General features: G+C 24.9%; 1 protein-coding gene across 6 annotated transcripts; it reads right to left on the minus strand.

The window, feature by feature from the left end:
- Positions 1 to 3,517: 3,517 nt before the first annotated feature.
- LOC145828438 (uncharacterized) lies at positions 3,518 to 19,262 on the minus strand. 6 transcript variants are annotated; one of them, XM_082936861.1, is made up of 8 exons: positions 19,137 to 19,262; positions 15,287 to 15,379; positions 14,861 to 14,927; positions 11,640 to 11,780; positions 8,829 to 8,901; positions 5,961 to 6,028; positions 5,219 to 5,381; positions 3,518 to 4,907 (listed from the first exon to the last, which is right to left on the minus strand). In XM_082936861.1, the coding sequence occupies exons 1-8, from the start codon at positions 19,204 to 19,206 to the stop codon at positions 4,749 to 4,751; spliced, it is 834 nt and encodes a 277-aa protein (XP_082792987.1). In that variant the 5' UTR covers positions 19,207 to 19,262; the 3' UTR covers positions 3,518 to 4,748. The 6 variants fall into 6 exon arrangements, with proteins under 6 accessions (XP_082792987.1, XP_082810620.1, XP_082808904.1 ...); XM_082954494.1 differs by having other exon boundaries at positions 5,961 to 6,040; XM_082952778.1 differs by having other exon boundaries at positions 5,961 to 6,043.
- Positions 19,263 to 20,091: the final 829 nt, after the last annotated feature.

Below are 20,091 nucleotides of genomic sequence, written 5' to 3' on the forward strand. Positions count from 1 at the left end.
CTACTTAACTTTAAACATTTTTATCGATATTAAAAGTTTGGGTTAAAAAAAGTAAGAAAAAGAAACTATTACTTATTATCTCAAAAACTACATAATTTACAAAAACTAAGATAAAACACCACATAAGGACAAAGTAAAAATGATAGTCATTTAGTTGGCTTCTTTTCCTCGGGGTTCTTGGGCTTGTTGTCCTCGGGCTTTTTCTATTCCGGCATTCCTCTTCCGGTTTCTTCTTCAACGGTGGTTTTTTTAGCAGGAACGAACTGTTTTAATTCGCTTGTTCTTCTCTAAACTTCAAATTCAAAAATTCATCGAAGTCACTTGTTGACATAGAAAAAATTCATCTTTTCATTGTCCATCAATGTAGTATTCATTTCAAAAATACGCGGTTCAAAAAAAAAAAGTTGAGATATTCTTTCAAGAAAGTTTAGTAAAAACTACTATGTTATTATGCCACAAGACAATAACGAAACTGTCAGTATTTACGTTTAAACCTATTATTTTATACAAAACAAAACATTTTAAGCATTTAAAGGTGCATTAAATAGAAAATTAATATTTTAAAACACATGAAACATTTTAATTTTGTTTTTAACTTAGAAAAACATATGTTCTTAATATTTAACTCGCAAACTTTAATAAACAAAACAGAAAACATTTTCTTTAAAGTATTTTACAAAACAATAAGTACTATTTTCATGCACAAACTTTTATAGGATTCAAGTATAAAGTATTTCTTTATAAAGTGACACAAAACTTATGCATTGTAGAAGTTTATAAAGAGTAAAATTTAGCGAGTGCTTTTTTTCGATCGTTAACAGTCAAAACTAAATGGGAGTTGAAAGTACTTTTAAATTCAAAATTTATAGGAAAAGTTTATCACGAGTTGAATTTTAAAGCTTTAAACTTGAACTTGATTATTTTACGAGCAAAAAGTCTGGTAATTTAATTTTGTTTTAAAGTTAGAGAAAAAAAGTAGTTACTAAAATTTTAATGCAAAAAATAGGCATATGAAACTTTTCTATTTTATAATTGCTATTTGATAGCTTTTAATTAATAGTTTAATTGCTAAACTGTAATTTATAACATAAAAAACTTCATAACACATCATTAAAAGTAAAAAAGCAATAAACTTTACAATTCAGAAATTGTATCAGAAAAGAATACAAAATAAATACACTTAATAGTTTCTTTCATTTTAACTTCTTAAAAAAATTACCTGAGTTTAAAAAATATTAAAATAGATGTTCATGTTAATAAAAAATTACAATTTTTTACCTTTATTAAAATCCGTTTTTTAGTTTTGTGAAAATACTTATATTTTATCTTCAAAAGGCTTTATGATAAATGTTAAAAGTTTTAGACCTGCTATTAGTAATTCTGACTCTTTTTTATTCTGTGTTATAATTTCTTTTTTGTCAAAGGAATTAAGTACTGCCAAATTGTTTTTCTCTTTAGCTAATATGTTGCTTGATACGCTAGTTTGTGATTTTGTTTTTGAAGAATTGTAATAGCCTGAGTCTTGTTTATAACTTTTAAGCTGCACTGTTGGCACTTGATATTTTGGCTTGCTATCATACTTTTTATTGTAACTGATATTTTTCTGCTGTTGTTTCTGATGTTTTTCTTTGATAAGTTTACCTTGTTTTGCTTTAAAAGCAAAAGCTTGCTTATAAGCTCTACTAGCTTTTATTTTCTGCTGTTGGAGGTTACGAGAATGATGGTTTGCGTTAAATATATTTTGTTGAAGTTTTTGATTGTAGTTTGAATTTTTATCTACAGCATACTTAGACCCTTGAACTGTTTTACCATTAGGACCTGTCACGTTTGCGGCTTCTGACATGTTATTTTTACCTACAACAATATCAAACTGGACTTTTTCTCCTTGTGCAAGAGACCTTAATAATTTGTTAGGGTTGTTTTTGATGATAGCTGTATAATGAACAAAAATATCGCTGTTCCGATCATCACGTTGAATAAAACCGTAACCTTTGCGAACATTAAACCATACTACTTGACCAGTTACTCCAACTGCTATAGTGTTTTTGGTTACCTGAGCTTTTTCTTTGGTTGTTTGAAACTCTTTGCTTGTATTAGATGTTTTTGTAGGTAAGTGTTGATGACATGACAAACACTGTGCTATGTTAACATTATTACTACTATTCCCATTGTATGATTTTCTTGGTTTAAAACTATCTCTATCTTGGTTATGTTGACGATAATTGTAATTATGATTAATACCATTATCTCTAAAATGAAAATTTTGTTGATAATTAGGACGAACTCGCTTATTGTAATTTATTTTAGACCTATGCTGACTTTGCTCATACTGCTGTAGTCTATTGTAATTAACTTGCTTAGGTACTAATGCGTTTTCTTTATAAGCATTCCATATGGCTTGTCCTTTTCTTTTAAAAAGTTCTAAGCTTTCATCAAAATGTTCCCTAATCTTATCTTTGATCGAAAAGGGCATTAAGTATGCAAGAAAAAACTTAATTCTGTCCTGTTCTCGACATTTGGCCCAACTTACGGCTGTAGCAAATATTTTATTAAAGTTTGTACACTCATTCCAAATTGGAATTTTATCTAAAATTTCATCTAACTGATTGTCCCTATTAATAAAAAAGTTTCTTAAAGAACTGTAATTTCTTTCACCTCGTTCTGTCATTTTATAATAGTCTGACAACTCTTCTCTCGGCCAAAACCCAGTTAAAAATTTATACTTTTATGTATTACTAGAAATATTTTCATTTAACATTTCCTCCTCGAAAAAACTAATAATATCACGAGGTTTTCTTACAAAGTCTAACCTTTTAAACTTTTTACTTAGTCTTTGCGCCTTAAATGTGTCGCTAAAAATGTTTAAATTATTTTGATTACTTTTTTCGTAATCATCGTAAAAAGGTTCGCGTTTTTCTAGCATCGCACGTTCGTAATGTGGTGATCTAGACTGCTTTAATCTATTATTTAATTTTTTTATTTGCATTTGCAAAACTCTTAACTCTTCTTCATTTGTTAGCTGCTTAACTTCGCTTGATTTTCTAAATTGTTGTTGAATGCTGTTTGACGGATAAAATTCAGCATTATCATTCATCATCTCTGCTTGATGAGAATTATTAAGATTGATATCGTCATTGTTGTTTGTGTGCATTTATTCTGTTGACTGCTTAAAGATTTGTAACCAGAAGATTCAAGGTTCTTAAAAGACACTGCGTGGTTTCCACTTTAACCAAATGGGTTATTTTAATGGTTTTTATGTTTTTGTCTTAACTACGTGGTCTCCAGTAACTTACTAACTGCTATACTTACGAGAAGTAAATAATATACTAACAGTATAAGTTACAAAACTATTTCCTAAGTTATGAATAAAACACACTTTGAATAAATGCAATTTACTTTATTTTCTATAATAATTCTTAGTTCTGAAGAAAGAAACTATTAAATCACGACACAAATAAAATCTATAAAAAGTATCAACAATCGTAAAGTTACATAAATACTAACATCAACTCCGCTATGTAGACGTTTTCTTGATTCTCAATAATTGAAGTAAAACGTTACTTGATCGTACCGCGTAATAACTTTGCAACTAACTTTAACGCGTATTTGAAAGACAAAACGCCGATATATACGCGTCGAAATGAAATTAACTCCCTTGAGTTGTTTTGGGAATTGGTATAATTGTTTTGAGAAAGCATATCATTAATATTATTGTTACAGAAAATTCCGTATTTATTCACACGCTTTAAAATAAGAAAATTAAATGTTAATATCATTACAGTTTTAAATATTACAAAAGTCAGAAAACTAGGGATAATTATACTTAATTAAACATACTTTATTTAGCTTATATCATTATTTTGAAAGGATAACATTTTTTATTTAAAAAAAAAAATCAAGTTTAAATAGAAGCATTAAAAATGAGCAAAAATAAATATGTAAAAATAGTAATTAAGACTATTACAAAATATTTAACTTTTACATGTTTTTCTTTTTTAGTTTCTTAAACCTTCACTTTAATTTAAAAAATATCTTTATTAAATATCTAAGAAATCAGTTTCACAGAACTTTAAATTAAATGAAAAAAAAGCTTCTTTTTTTCTAAAAGAAATATCAATATTATAAAAACCAATGAAAGAAGCAATGCCATACTATTACCACAATTTAACGGAGTCCGTAAAAATACGGGTAGGTGTTAAATATGCACGGAGGGACATTTTTGCATGAAGGGTTACTTTTCACGAAGATACTTTGGCGCAAAGGGTCACTTTTGCACGGGTTGATTTTTTTTATTATTATTTTTTTTTACAATCTCTGTTTCCCCTAACCTTTACCCTTAGTCGGTAACATTTTTTTTCTTCTTCTTTTTTTATTAATTTGTTTTTAACTACTAATGTTACCCCTTACCCTTATACTTGGTCGGTATCATTATTTTCTTTCTTTTATTATTTATTAAAATTTTATTTTTACTTTTTATTTTTTATTATCACTTTTACTCCTTAACCCTTACCCTCGATAACTTTTTTTTTATTTATTGCAATAGTAACTCTTCATGCAAAAATACCCTTTGTGCAAAATTGTTTTCGTGCATATTTGACCCGTCTCCAAAATATACATATAACTAATTTTTAGCTTTAATCTCCTAATTTTGTACAAATTTTCATCAAGCAGTTTTTTGAATAAAGCAAAACTTAAGATAAAGTTGTTTAGTTTTTATTTATAAAAACTTTTTCTACAAAATCATAGCTCTAATCAAATAATTTTTCGCAATAAAGTGAATCAAAATAAATTTTGTTGTTTGGGGTTGTTGGAGATGTTACGTCACTGTTTGAAGATGTGTACGTGTCCACACTTCCTCTACTACCTTGAAAGAATGGATTTTTGATTTCAAGAGGCTCGTTCGTCATCTAAAATTTGTTTTTATATGTTTCAATATGTTTTTATAGTTTTTAATTTCTTTATGTTTTGTATAGTACAAAAATATTTAATAAAGGTTTTTCTAAAGATAAACTATTTTAATAGTAAGTGTTAATTTTATGTATTTGTTCACAGTGAGGTGTTGAAACATTTCGTTTAGAATACGAATTAGTTTTTGTCCTGGACAAAACATTAAAAGGTATCCGTTAAGTGCGACTCGATAACCGTAAGCGTTTCGATTTTGAGCGTTTTTTATCGTTCAATAAATTCTATCTATAATTAAAAACAAGGTGAAACGTACACTAGCAAAGCCAGAACATTCATAAACAGTAAACTCTCCTTCTGAATTTTCCTCGTCCTGGAATTGTAAATTATGTTGAAGCTTACTACTGTTTTTTGTAAAACTCGATGCTACAGGAAATTCGCTGTCAGTTTTGTCAATAGCGTATTCTTTGTTTTTTAAGCTGTAATTTGAAATGTTTCTGTCAATTAATTTTCAAATAAAAATAAAGTTGAAATCATGTTAAAAAAAAACAGCTTTAAGAACACATAGTTTTTTAAATATTATTTATTGATTTTAACAAATAGTATTTTTTTAGTAAACTTAATATGTTTTAAAAAATATTTTAGTTAAAAAAATAAAAACTAACATAAAATATCAGCAGACTTTTAATATAAAGTTCAAACAACAGTCGTTTGGTAAAACTTAAGATCAATGATTTACAAACATAACTTTGTTTTTAAATATACGTTTAAACTTTAACTTCTACAATTTTTAGAATACCAAAAAGCTTAAAGACTTATCCAAGTTTTTATTATTAATTTTATTATTTTTTTAAAGTGCATCAAAGGAATTTTTAAATTAAACCTTTCTTAGCTTGTACAGTACGTTAAAAAACTTTTAGTATTTAATTTGAACCTATGCTAAACAAGTAAAAACCATCAATATTTTATAGAGTTCGGATAATTTTTTTGTTCTTCAAATTAAAACCAAAGTTTTAGCTTAATTTTGAAATTAAATAAAAAAGCATAACAAACACTACCTTCTGTTTTGCACTTTTCTTTTGCTATTTTCAAAGTAGTCGTTTTTTTCATTTTGAATTACTTCTTTCTTAAAAGAAAACTGCTAACATAAATGTTTTATTTCTAACTTAGCGTATAATTTTTAGACGTTTTAAACTTTTATAACAGCCTTAATTCATGAATTTTCTGTATTCATTCTAGTACTTTTTAAAATTTTGTTTTTAAAACTTTTAAAATGTAAAACACAATTAGCCTAAAAACGTTTATGACAATCGAATACTATGATAAAATTTCGTAACAAAACTTTTCTTTGTTAAAAAATCGACTAGTAGTAGTTTTAATAATTTTAATTTTATGTGTCAGTATTATGTTAGCTAACATAATAACATAACAAAATTAGTTATTTTTTAATCAACAAACAAAGTTTTGCTTAATAAGCTTATCAATAATTTAATTTAAGCATTGATGAGCTCATTGAGCAAAATTTTGTTTACAGATTAACTGAGATAAAGATCTCTATTTATTGTTTTTTTAAACGTTATACGTATAACATAGTAACATAATATTGTATAAAAACAATTTTTTTAAATAGCTTGTAAAAAATTTTTGGTAAGTTATAAAAATACAAAACTTGAAATTGATAAACACTTGTTCTAAGCACAAACAAGTAAAAAATAACTGTAATCCAATTATCGACAAAAACAATTAAAACCTTTTAAATATTTTGCTTCTAATAACTGTTTTAGTTTATACTTTAGTTCTGTTTTTTTGAGTACCGCTCAGTTCTAACCCGCGATTAATTCCCACCCGTGCAAAATTCCCACAAGATAAAAACCAAGAACTGCTTACAGACCAAGGGTAAGACTTACGGGTAACAGTGGTAGTAAAAATAAAATAAAAATGTATATAAATAAAAAACCACAAAAAAAAAGAAAATATTGGGTAGGAATTGTGCGGTGGGAACTGTAAGTATACCGTGTTTTTTTTTATAGTATCTAAATGTTAAGAATATTATTTTCCTACATGGTAGTCTTTTTACAATGCAGAAAAATGTTACAGGTAAAATAATATTGTTATACTTTAATTTTGTACGTATTGTATCAGGGTAGGTGTCAAATATGTACAAACGGATACTTTTTTTGTACGGCGCAAATTTTGCATGAAGGGTGGTTTTTACAGAAAGACATTTTTGCACCGGTTGAAACTTTTTCTATTTTATTTTTATTATTTTTTTTCTTTTTTATAAATTTTTTAATTTTCACTATCACTGTTACTTAATTTTAATTTATTAATTTTTTTAAATTTATTTCTATTGGATATGTTTATTTCATTTATTTTTTATTTTTACTATAACTGTTACTCCTAACCCTAATCTTCGGTCGGTATTTTTTTTCTGTTTTATTTTTTTAGTTAATTTGTAATTTTTTATTATTTTTTTTCCTCTGTGCAAAAATTATCTATTGTGCGAAAGTGACTCTTCGTGCAAAAATTTTTTCGTGCATATTTGACATATCCCCATTATATCAATTTTATTTTCAAATATGAAGCAAATAAAACATTGGCTAAAGTAATAAGAGCTAAAGCCTGGAATTTCATGTGCCATGAGCCAAGATAAAATTAGCATAAAGTTTTAACCATTTCACTTGGAACATCAAACCACAAGCTTTCGATGTACTGAATCTCGGGTTTCGTTTTTATTGAAATTATGCTAACAGTCGTAACTCAAAAAACCTACATTGGTCAACCTTAAATCGGTTTGAAATATTTTAAAACGAAGCTACCGTCTACTTGTATGATCAGTGACGTCAGCATTGCCTAACTGCTGTGAAACAACAAATAAAGTTTTATTTTGCAAGTGTACAATGTATTAAACGTTGCCCAAAAATTAGAGATCAACAATTAGACAAGTCTGACGTCATTGATCATACTAGCAAACGGTAGCTTCACGATAAAAATCTTTAAACGATCGTAGATTAAATTCGGCAAGTTTTGTCAAATGCAACTGAGTGACACGATTTAACAAAAACGAAACAGTTTTCTTCACGTTACATAGTTGACAAAGTAAAACTACCTTTTTTTACTTGTATTAAAGGGGAACAGGTCAAAGAGACACATTTGCACAATAACAACTTTTTACGAAGACACTTTGGCACGAAGGGTCATTTCTAGACGAGAGTAACAATTGAAAATATTAAAAAAAGTTAAGCAAAACAAGAAAAAATATGAATAGATATTTTAACAAAAAATAAAGTTACTAACCGAGGGTATGGGTTAGGGCTAACAGTGATAGTAAAAGTAAATAACGAAAAAATATGCAAAAAAAAAAGAAAACATTTACCGACCAAGGGTTAGGGATAACAGTGATAGAAAAAAAAAGTTCAACCTAATAAAAAGTATTAATCAAAAAAAAACAATAAATTAAAAATTATTAATCAAATAAAAACACGAAAAAAAAAATCCATAAATACAAAATACTAAAAAACCAAAAAATAAAATAAAATTACCGACCGAGGGTAAGGGTTGATAGTGAAAGTATAAAAAATTAAATATATTTTTTAACCCGTGCAAAAAAGTCTTCCTGAAAAATTGACTCTTTGTGCAAAATTAATCCCTCGTGCAAAAGTGTCTTCGTGCAAAAATTTCCCTTCGTGCAAAAGTGTCTTCGTGCATATTTGATCCGTTCCCGTATTCTCGTCTTAAAGAGTTATCATAGTTTTCACTATGTTTTCATAAACATATATATTAAAATTAATATTTTCTATTAAAGTTTAATCTTTTAGATATTTCCCATATGCTGGTAGTTATCATTTTTAAACATAGGTCTTATAGTTCTACAATTTAAAGATTTAAACCGACCCTGGTTTACTTTGAACTATATATATATTTACCTTTTCAACAAAGACATCATTAGGACCAACTATTCCGTAGCTCGGATATTTTAATTTGCAAGAATTCCACGAACTACTGAAATAATAATTTGGGTTATTTAGGTAAACTTTAAGCTTGAAAATAACATATATGTAATGTTTTAGTTTATTTCATAACAATTTTATAAAAGTATTTAACAAGTCTTTAAAAGCATCGGAAAGTTGTTTTTATTGTCGTCAGCAGGGAAATAGATAGCTCAAATCAAAAATTTTACGAAGCTGCAAAAAAAAAACACATCAGGTACGGACGCATGATCATGTCTTAGGGAATTCAGAGCAATTCAAACTAACTTGGCAATTTTTGCATTTTATAACAAAGTATATGTTATATTACAACTTCAAAAAAAAAAAACGAAGTGCTTTATTATGAGAGATAACTGTATACAAGGCCGTATATGTTGCTCCAAACCCCTCATGACTCTTCATGTATCGCCATTTGAGTACACTTATCAAATTTTTCACTTTAGAATAAGTGCAAAAAACTAATAACTTTATTGTGAAAATAAGTTAGTTATGCTTAAGATGTATATTTTTCATGAAATTCTTTTTTTTTATATGTACGCTGAAAAATGTTGCCTTTATCAAACAAAACTTATAAGCATTTAGGATGAAATTGTAAAATAAAAGTGATATGCAATAAAAAAGATTAACATACTTAGTAATGTTAATTAACTTAAATATTTAAAAATAAATCTGAATATTTTCAGCGAAACTAGTTTTTAAAAAGATACAAAAGTTTTTATTTTTATTAAAAATTGTATTCTAAAATATTAGAAAAAATAGACATTGTATTCTTAAGTTTAATTTTAAAAATTTTAGTTACATAAAAAAACAAAGAGTTGAAGAACGAAAACATATATTTTACCTGTAAAAAAGATTAAAGCTGTTTTTTCAATAACTAGCTTATTATAGTTATATATAATTAGGTTTTCACGTACAAAGAACTTAACATAAAAATAATTTTAAATACTTAAAGAGCATATATTTATGTTTTATTCTATTTTACCAAAATAAAACAAATGCTTATAAACTATACCTAAGTTTTTCATATTAAACTTCTTTATAAAAACTTATATATAACAACAAAGAAACTATTAAAAAATATTTTCTAGTGAAACGTTTCGATTTTCAAAACTCCTGTTAAAATTTGAATCTATGTGCTGTTTTTTCATCATTAACGGTTAACGTCTTGTACCCTTTCTTATTCTAAAAGTTTCATAGGGTAAAACAAACCCAAATAAACTTTTTTTTTATTTATTTTTCAATACTTCTCGATCCAAATCTATGCGTTAAATTTCATAGTTGACAACCAACGTCTTGTACGCTAAATTTAACTTTAATTTCTTAGGGTGCGGTAAACCCTAAAAAAGTAAATACTGAACACTGACAAATTAGCTAAAAACAATATAAATAGAGTGAAACAAAATACTTAGTAAAAAACAAAGTTAATCAAAACGACAAGTAATTAACAAAAATAGATTTTTTAAACAAAAAACAAACTGAAACAAAACGGATTATTTAAATATGTTGATAGTCATCTTGATCCTTAATCACGACCAAGCAGATTATTCAAATTTAGTTGAAGTTTTCGTACGAATTAGAGAGCATGTGACTCCAAATAATAGTGCGGTATTTAAACATATCGAGAGTTGTGCATTTTGTACAAATTGTGACAACATTTATAAATGTTTTGAAATCGTTAAAAGTTTTGCAGTTCTTAAAATGATCTATTATCTACAGAAGCTTTACTACTTAAAAAACTTCAACCAAATTTAGATAATCAGGTTGGTCCTGATAAAGGATCAAGATGAATTTCGACATATTTAAATAATCTTTTTTTTTAATTGGTTTTTGTTTAAAAAATTAATTGATTTTTGTTAATTAATTGTGGTTTTAATAAATTTTGTTTTTTGCTAAGTATTTTTTTCACTATATTTATATTGTTTTTAGTTAATTTGTGAGTGTTTAGTATTTTTGACAAGGGAGATTGTGAATTCCGAAAGCCCTTAAATTTTAAACAATAGTTATAATGGAAAAGTCTTGTGTCTTGCAATAAAATGGTATTTGAATACATTTAAAGGTCTTTCTATATCTAAAAAAGATTTTTTTTTGTTTACGAAACGTCTGGTACAACTCATAAATGTGCATGAAGTTCTACATTTTAAAATTAGTGACTTGTACATGTACAATAATAATTTCAGGTTGTTTTGAAATGGTAGTTAAATATATTAGAAATTATATAAATGGTAGTTAAAGATATTAACAAATATATACTGTATTAAATCAATTATTATTGATTATGTATTTATCTTATAAGCTCTTAAACCCGAAATTTGTTGAATTAACTTAATTGAAAAAATTAAATTAACTTTTGATAATTTTGTTTTTAGGAAAGAAAATTTTAAACTTTGACTTTTCCTGCGCGTGTCTTTAAAAGTTTTTAGAACTAGTAAAAAATGTAAAAAGCTAAAAATAATAGTTAAATAATCTTATTTATTAAAGTTCTAAAAAGTTACTTGTTAAGGGTCTTAAAATAGTCCAACTTTAGTATGAACCTAGAATAACGATATTTCGCAAAAAGTATTAATTTGAACGTACATTAACATGAGTTTTGTCAGTCAAGGTTCCTTTATAGAGAATAATTACAGTTTGAAAGTTCAAATAAGTTAAGAGCTTATGTTATTAAAGAAAGTTAGTAATTTTTTACTTTTTTTTTCAGCGCTTACGTTTATACATAATACAAACTAATAATATTTTGAAAAAACAGTATACTTTTGAGATATTTGTGGAAAATCAAGTTGATGTCGAAATTGATTGAGAGCTCCAACCGTTTCTAAATTACTTGACACTTTTGCTTCATGACTTTTCTCAAACAGAACTATTTGCTCTCCGCACTGATTTTTCTTCCATTGCCTGAGAAAGTAAAAACCGTTATAATGAATAAGTAGTACGGTTTTTATGTTTATTATACTAACTTTATATTTTTAAAACATAGATGTTTTCTTTATGCTACTTTTATATCACAGTTTTATGGAGTTAAAAATGTTCATTACATACTAACATTGTTGTATACTAAATTCAATTAAAGTTTTTGTTATTGAATTGAAACGAAATTATTTTGTTTGCATCCTCTTTGGAAAAAACCATTAAAAACTATTGTATTTAACATATTTTTTTTTTATACATAAGTTTCATAAATTAATAAGAATTCTTTTAATATTTTATAGTATTGAGGCAGTTTTAATTTTATGATTTGGTTAATTTACGATTGTTATGTTTATTAACAAATAAAAATGTAACCAAATTTAGCTTTTGAATTTGAAAGCTTCGTATTAATTAAAAATTTCATTACTTAAAATTTAAAAGTATATATTTAAGTTCACAAAAAGCTAAAGAAAGTATTTTGAGCTTAGAGTTTTTTATTTGTGCTTCTTAACGTAAACTATAAAAATGTAATTATACTTTTTCAAATTTATATAACAAAAATTAAAAAGACACACAAATTATCATTAGCTTTAAAAATTATGTAATTTCTTTTATTAATTCTTTTTAAACTATTTTGTTTTACAGTTTGTTGAAAACAAGTGAAATAAAAAAAGCCCTTGTCTTGATTACTACATTTAAAAATCCTAAAAAAAAAGTTTGTATGTCCCGTTCAAATATTCTAAGTATATTACTGTTCATATCTTTAATATTTGTACAAAAAGAATAAAATAGTTATTTTTATTTATTTTTTAGAACCGCATTACTCAATATGACAACTTTTTAGACAATGTGTTAAAAACGATAAAGTAAGTATATTATTTTAAAACCATAAAAACATCTCCTTCAAAACCTCTGCAAAATTTATCCTCAAGTTTTTTAAAGATTCATAACGTTAGGAAATTAATTGTACAGAAAATTAATAAAAGTTGTATTACACATCCTTAAAGAATAATAAAGTATTTGTCTTTAAAAAAAAATCTTAATCTTTTTTTTTAAGTTTAAATGCTACTGAAATTTTTGAATTATTATCTAAACTCTAAGTTTTTCAGAAGTCAGCTATAGATGCATTTCAAAAGATAACAATAATTTACTGAATAAGATTACTGTAGTAGTTCTTTTAAAAGTTCTTTTTTACTACAAGCAAAATAGGTAATTACTTCAGCAAAAAAGACAAGACATCTCACGAATTGAAATCTAACGTGGTCTGCGAATATAAGTGCTCTAAGGATAAGAGCATCCAATATATTGGATTTACTTCGAGACCACAAATAGAAAGAGTCAAAAACATTTAAAAGGTAAAACAGCCGTATCTGACCACATTAGTAATTGTAATATTTGTAAAAATGAAAGAATAACTGTTAACAACTTTGGTATTTTAAAAGAATGTGGAAATAAATTTGAGACCCTGATCAGCGAAGCTTTTTTAATTAAACTTTATAATCAACAATTAACTAAATCGGGTATTACCCACACACTAAGAATTTTTTACTAGTTATTTATATTTTTTTTTAATATATAAATATTTATGTAACCTGTAATTTTACTGTAATTTATAATTTTAATATATAACTATTTATATATATCCTATTACTTAATTTTTCTTGTATATTTAGTTGTATAACACTAATTTTTAATTATTTTGCTCAGTTTTTTTTTTATTGAAAATGAATGATGAAAAGTCGAAACGGCGTCTAATAAGCTATAAATTTGCATTGTGTATCTCTTTAAAATGTTATATAAAAACTCCTGTATTTTATCAACTAAACTGAATTTTCATTTAAACAATTTATTGTAATTTAAATTTTTGCCTGTTTATTTTTTAATGCAATAAAATAGTAGGTCAAATAAAACTAATTTTAGTGTAAAATGAAATGCCCACAAAAGAAACAATTGGAAAAGGTTTTGAATAAACTTCAGTTATGTTTATAACGGCAAAGAATCTGCTTTATTTATATTCTGTTAGTTAAACATCGTGCTGGTCTTGATAAAGAAGAAACTAATAGAGCTTAAAGAGTAATTTTTTTGAACAACCTGAATTAACTATTCTCGACTTCATAGAAAGTTTATGGATTAACTTTGCAGTCTAAAATTTTGTTAGTTTATTGACCTATAATTAGTCTTAACTATTTGATTTTGGTCTGTTTAATACAAAATTTATTGTGCTATTATTAAAAATTTAATCTTTTTAACTTATGTGATAATCAAATGGTTACTGCTATTAACTTTATAAATCTATAACACTAATTTTTATGATTAAGAGACGTTTACTCTGAAAAGTGTTTCTTTACATAAAACGAAAGTACTAGTGAAATAAGCGCCAATACACTTTTCATGTTTGAAAAACTGAAAAATTTAGTTGCTCTATTTTTGTGTTTTACTAAAAGTGTTGTATCATGTCTAAACAATTAGTTCACACTAGTTTTAGACACCGGATAAAAAAAAAATAGTTAAGTTAAATGAATTAACTATATTTTTTGTGTTGTATAAGTTTATCATATTCTAATTTAGTTTATTTTTTATAAGTTTAGTTGTAAATGTATCTTTTTGTATTGTTTTAATTAATGGTTGTAGTTGTTAAACGTCAGTTTTTAAAACCGTATACTTTTGTATAAAGTCAAAGAGTAAAATGGTCTACCTCTTATTTAGTGAGAACAACATTTACAACCTAATTTTTTTTTTTTTTTTTTAATTACAAGTATGCTTTATAGAGTTTTATAAATATAGAGTGTGCAAGCATATATGCTCATTACGGAATTAAATATAAGTATAGAAAAGTCTAACTAAAATATAATTTGTACATGAGACATATTTTTTTAAACTAATTTTGGTAATCTCGGGCAACTTTATAATAACTCAGTGTAGTTTTTTTCATTCAAGGTATTTGCTTCAAAGAATGATAATTTAAAGAATTACCAAAATTTATAATAATAGCAGAATAAGTAAATACTTAGAAATCAATATGTCTAAAACACTACCATTTTAAATAACTTATAGAATTACAGACTTACTTGTAAAACACAGTTGCCATCAAAATCGCCAAAAAAGAAAAGGTGATGCATATTGAAACTATTGTAACTGAAAACAAATTATAATTGTTTGTATTTGCAAAACAAATTATCTCTCTAACGTTTTTTGTTAAAAATATAACTAGTTTTTCTATAATTATATTTACTGCAAGGTTACAAATTTTACCAGCTTTTTTAATAACAATAACTCTTTGAAATAGAAATAATGTTTTAAGACACTTAGTCATTTTTTATAATAATAAAAACAGTTAGTAACAAGTTAAGTATATTTTAAAATACAGTTTAACTTTTTACAAACTAGTTACTACTAATTAATAGAATTCAATAGTTAAAATTTTATTCATCAAAAAAAAATTGAGAATTAACTATATTATACTAAAGAAAAGCTGCCACGTACAATTAACTAACTTTTGTCAACAGGCTTTTTTGTTGTGTCATAACTTGTAAAAGTCTCATTTCTCTGTATTTCTTTTAACTCTTCATATGAAGGGGTTGCAACTACTAAAATAATTTTTAAATTCTAACAGTTCATTTAAAATTAAATAAAGTATACTTTTAAAATAGATAAGTTTTATTGTATTACTAAACATACAGTCTTATACCACAGCCGAAAATTTCTCACCTGTTTCTTTATAATTTTTTTCTTTTCTAACTTAATTAGTTTTAACTAACTATTTTCTAACTTTTACCCTTCTAAATCGATTCGTTTCTAATTTGATCTTTTTCAACTTAGTTCCTTTCTACTATATATTCTTGGTTTATTTTAAGAGCAACAATTAGAATCGTAAATATTTGTTACAACTTTTCAGAATTTAATTAACTAAAAACATTTTTTTTGCAAACTAAAGATTAAAATTTGAATCTTTTCGTTCTAATCTATTAGTAAAAAAATAAAAATTAAAAGTTAAAATAAAAGTACATTAGGCTAAAAAATCAAGTTAGAAACGAGTCAGAGAAGATAAAGTTATAAAAGAATTCAGTAAAAAAAGATAAAGTTATAAACGTAACGAGTTAGAATAGTAAGAGTTGAAAATGCAAAAATCATAAAATAAAAATTTGAAATGACCACAAGTTAGAAATTATAGTAAACTGTTTAATAAGTGTTACTTTACCTAAAAAACAAAAATTCTATATTCTGTCGAAAACTTAACAAATATGTGTTATGTAAAGGACTTAATTTATTTTTATTGATCACTACAAATATCATAAGTAACTGCAGCCCAAGAGGAAGACTATTTCTATAAAATGCGAACCGTGATAATGTTTATCTAGAAAAAATGATCCCTCTACTTATAAAAGGCTACCGACCCCTGGTTTGGACCATCCTAGTGTACCTGTCTTTAAACCAATTAATTAAATGACGTAGTAGTCGCTTATAAACTTTAATTTTAAAATCTGTTTAAGTTTTTTTGTATTTATAAAGTAGCTGATGAGCTGGTTTATTTTATAAAACAGTAAAACAAACTACGACAAAAATATTCTGTACTAATAATTGTTAATTACATACTTTATAAGCCGAACTTAACAAAATCAAACAGTAACAAGGTTTGTAACTTTTTGCCTGTAAAAATTTGAAACAGAAATTATTCGAAACAATATTTTTATACAAAAAAAAAAGGAAATAACAATGTTTACACAATCAAAATATTTAGTTAAAGAGAGTTACATACCTTAACTAATAATAGTCAAAAAAACTCGTAAAATAGTTTAATGTACAATCTTTACTTGTGTGCTGCAACTTAAGAAAAAAAAACTAACTAGTACCAATATGGCATACATTATTTTATTGTTTAAAATAAAAAATTCATTAAGAATTAAAAATATTTATAGAAATAGACATTCTTTTGAAGTTTTTGAAGACAAGTTGCTGAAAAAAAGCTTTGTGTTTAAATGATTTAGCATTCTTTTGAAAGTGTACATAATAACATTGTCTTTCAAATGCGTGTTGGTTAATAAATGCTGCTGTTATGTTTATTGTTTTCAATTACATTACTAACTAACTCTACTAAAAATGATTTTCAAGAAAATCAAAATAGTACCAATATGGCATACTTTGTTTTATCGTGTTTTAAAATAGTTCATTAAGAAGTAAAAATAACTATAGAAATAGACATTCTTTTTAGTTTTTGTAGACAAGTTTCTGAAAGAAAAAGGTTTTCATTTAAAAGATTTAGTATTCTTTTGAAAACGTACATATCAGCGTTTGTATTTGAATGCGTACTAGTTAATAAAAGCCGCTGTTATATTGGTTACTTTTTTGACCGCGTTACGAAATAGCTCTATTAAAAATTATTTAAGTCAAGTTAACAACATTTTATCCCCGTCGTCAAGTGACCTGTCAATTTCCGTTTACGAACCGACTCTAAGAAAAACAATCACCGTGAGCTTTTTATTAACAATTAGTCGGTCAAAACTGTTAGTTGTTTCTTATATCTTTATTATCGTTGATTTTTTATATAGTTTTTTACTTTTGCAGTGAGTTATAATAGTTTCTTTGAATTTTTAATAGTTTTTGTTAATAAAGTATATGACAACGATGCTAAGTTTTATTTATTTATAACCTAAGATTATAAATTACTAGTAAGTAAGACACATACTACTTGTAAACTTAGAATTTTAAGCTACTTGTAACTAGCATACAGGTCAGTTTAAGAGTTTTAAGACCTTAGCATACAACAGCATAGTATCCCTTCAAATCCCGTAAGCACACAAACCTTTGTGCTTAAAAACTTGCATTAAGTTTCTGTGGTATCTAATGACAATCGCAGTATGTTAAATTGTAAAATTTAGTTAACTATAAGTATTTATTGCGTGAGAATCAGTATAAATAGATGGTGAAACAATTAGTAAGTTAAAGTTTTGCAGATATTCAAAATATCATGGTCGTATACTTTGAACTATTTTTCGTAATTTTTCCCATAATCTAATCTGTTACATTTACAATTAATTTTCATGTAACAAAAACAAAAAGAATCTTAAACAATTTGTGTTGCTTCGTAGATACAATAATTTTTGCTTAGGTTACACAATATAATCTAAATATATTTTTTATGACCTTAATTCCAGCTAACATTTTAGATAAATATTTTTGTAAAAGTTAAAATATAACTTATATATTTTAGAAGCTTAAAACTCATAAACTTAAAAATACTTAATAAATTTAAATTTAAAAAGACTTAAACTTTTTTTGCTCTGTAGATGTCACATTTTTATCTATAATAAACAAAAATATCAATAAAAATTATGACCTTAGTGTCCAATTTTTTTTTTTTACTTTTTTATTCTCTAGTACATTTCAAATAGACTTAATGCAGCTTTGAATTCTTCTGTGATTAAAAGAAAATTTAACGATATTTTTTTTGTATTGTATATATAAAATATATTTTGATTAAAAAATATTTTACTAAGACCTTAAACTCCAAAAAAAATTTACGTGTTTTATACTATAAAAGTAAAATGTTTTCAATAACTGAGGTTACAATTCTTATGCAATTTAAACAAAAAAAAGCGATTCCATACCTCATGCTTTGTACATATTACATTTTTTATTAAGATTAAATAAAACCATCAAGAATTTTTTTTTATGACCTTAAAGTCTAACTAATATTTTACGTACTAATTTTTTATAAAAATAAACACGCTTCAAATAAACTTAATGGAGCTTAAATTTGTTTATCGATTTAAACAAAAGTATTTTAAAAGATTTAATTAGTTTTATAAAAATTTTATATCTTTAAAGAAAATGAATAACTTTAGATTTTAAAGTAATAATTAACTCATTGTAAATATGTTTACTTTTAGAATCAATAAACACGTAAACAAACAGTTGGTTATATGAAAAAAACTGTTTAATGTTTTAGATTTATCTAAATGAAAAATGATACCTTAAAAGCAATACAAATCTTTTAAGATGTTTTTATTTAAATTAAAAAGAATTGTAACTGTAATAGATTAAATTTTAATAGTTAACATTTAGCAAAATTGCGAAAAAGTATTTAAATTATACAAAACGATTATCGATTTTGAGAACCTGCCAAACTACACTTTTCCGAAACAATTGTATTTAGTTTAAAAATGTTTTATTTTTTGTTTCTACAGATAGACATACTTGTACAGTATCTAAAAATCATCAGAAAGTATTACTTACTAAACTTTAGAATAGCTATTTTCTTTCAATTAAAACACATATATTTTAATGTTGCTAAATATAAAGCATACAAACTTTCTTGAAAAAGAAATCATTTTTTTATAAACTTACTATTTTGGGCACGAAGTTTCTTAAACAGCATAAAAGTTATGACAAAAAAGTTGAAAAAAACTTTTAACATACTTTGTTGGACTGTTTTGGTTTTGATTACGTCCACTTAATTTTTTTTTAGTTTCTAAAAAAGTTTAAAAATATTATTATGTTAAATATACAAGTGTATAGAAAAATAGTTTATTACTCTTTTATTTAACTCATTTTAGATTCTTAAACTAGACTTGTTAAATAGACGTGTTTAATTTTCTAAAGTTTTTACAGTTATAAAAATTTTGAACATTAAAAGAAAATTCATGTTAGATTTTACTCATTAAATATTTATACAGCTAAACCTTTTCTTCTAACTATATATAACTGAGTTAGAGTATGATTTTTTTATTACTTAAATCTATAAACTAATAAAAAAGAAATTAATTACAGCAAACAGTTTACAAAATTTTTGATATTAAATTTAAAATGTTTTGGGTAGGTCTAATGTTTTGAAATTTCTTATTAAAGAATTATAGCATTTTATTCAGTTTGAAAAGTTATACTTAGTTAGTATAGTTATATTGTTTATGACTAATATTGAGCACTACATTGTCTTCAAACTTTAAGCTAAACAGATTCTTACCTACTAACAAGCAAATTAAAATTATATTTTAGTTTACCAAAACAAAACTAATAAAAAAATTTTAAACAGCTTTATCTTTTTTTTAATTCTAACCAACATAAAATAGTTGTCTATAGTGTTTTTTTATTAATAAATAAGTTTAAGTTTTTTCAAATAATTATCAAACTTATTTCAATTTAAATTAAAAATATATATATATAAAAAATCAAACTATATATTTGTAAATTTAAAAAGGTTTGTGAAAACCAGTTTTTGATATTTTAAAAATTTATTTCACGTTCTAGCTTTTAAAAACAATTTCAAGTGCTTTTTCGATGTCACAAGAACATAAGTAGTTTT

Source organism: Thalia democratica, chromosome 1, assembly GCF_965202585.1.
Source record: "Thalia democratica chromosome 1, ktThaDemo2.hap1.1, whole genome shotgun sequence".
NCBI classification, from domain to species: Eukaryota; Metazoa; Chordata; class Thaliacea; order Salpida; family Salpidae; genus Thalia; species Thalia democratica.

Bases quoted from the DNA above. Each gene is read 5' to 3' on its own strand.
- LOC145828438 (XM_082939330.1), bottom strand. From the start codon at position 19,206: ATGTTAAAAGTTTTTTTCAACTTTTTTGTCATAACTTTTATGCTGTTT. The intron at 14,928-15,286 runs GTTAGTTAATTG...ATTTGTTTTCAG, and splicing joins AAAAAAGCCTGTTGACAAAA to TTACAATAGTTTCAATATGC. The intron at 4,908-5,218 runs GTACGTTTCACC...AACAAATTTTAG, and splicing joins AATGTTCTGGCTTTGCTAGT to ATGACGAACGAGCCTCTTGA.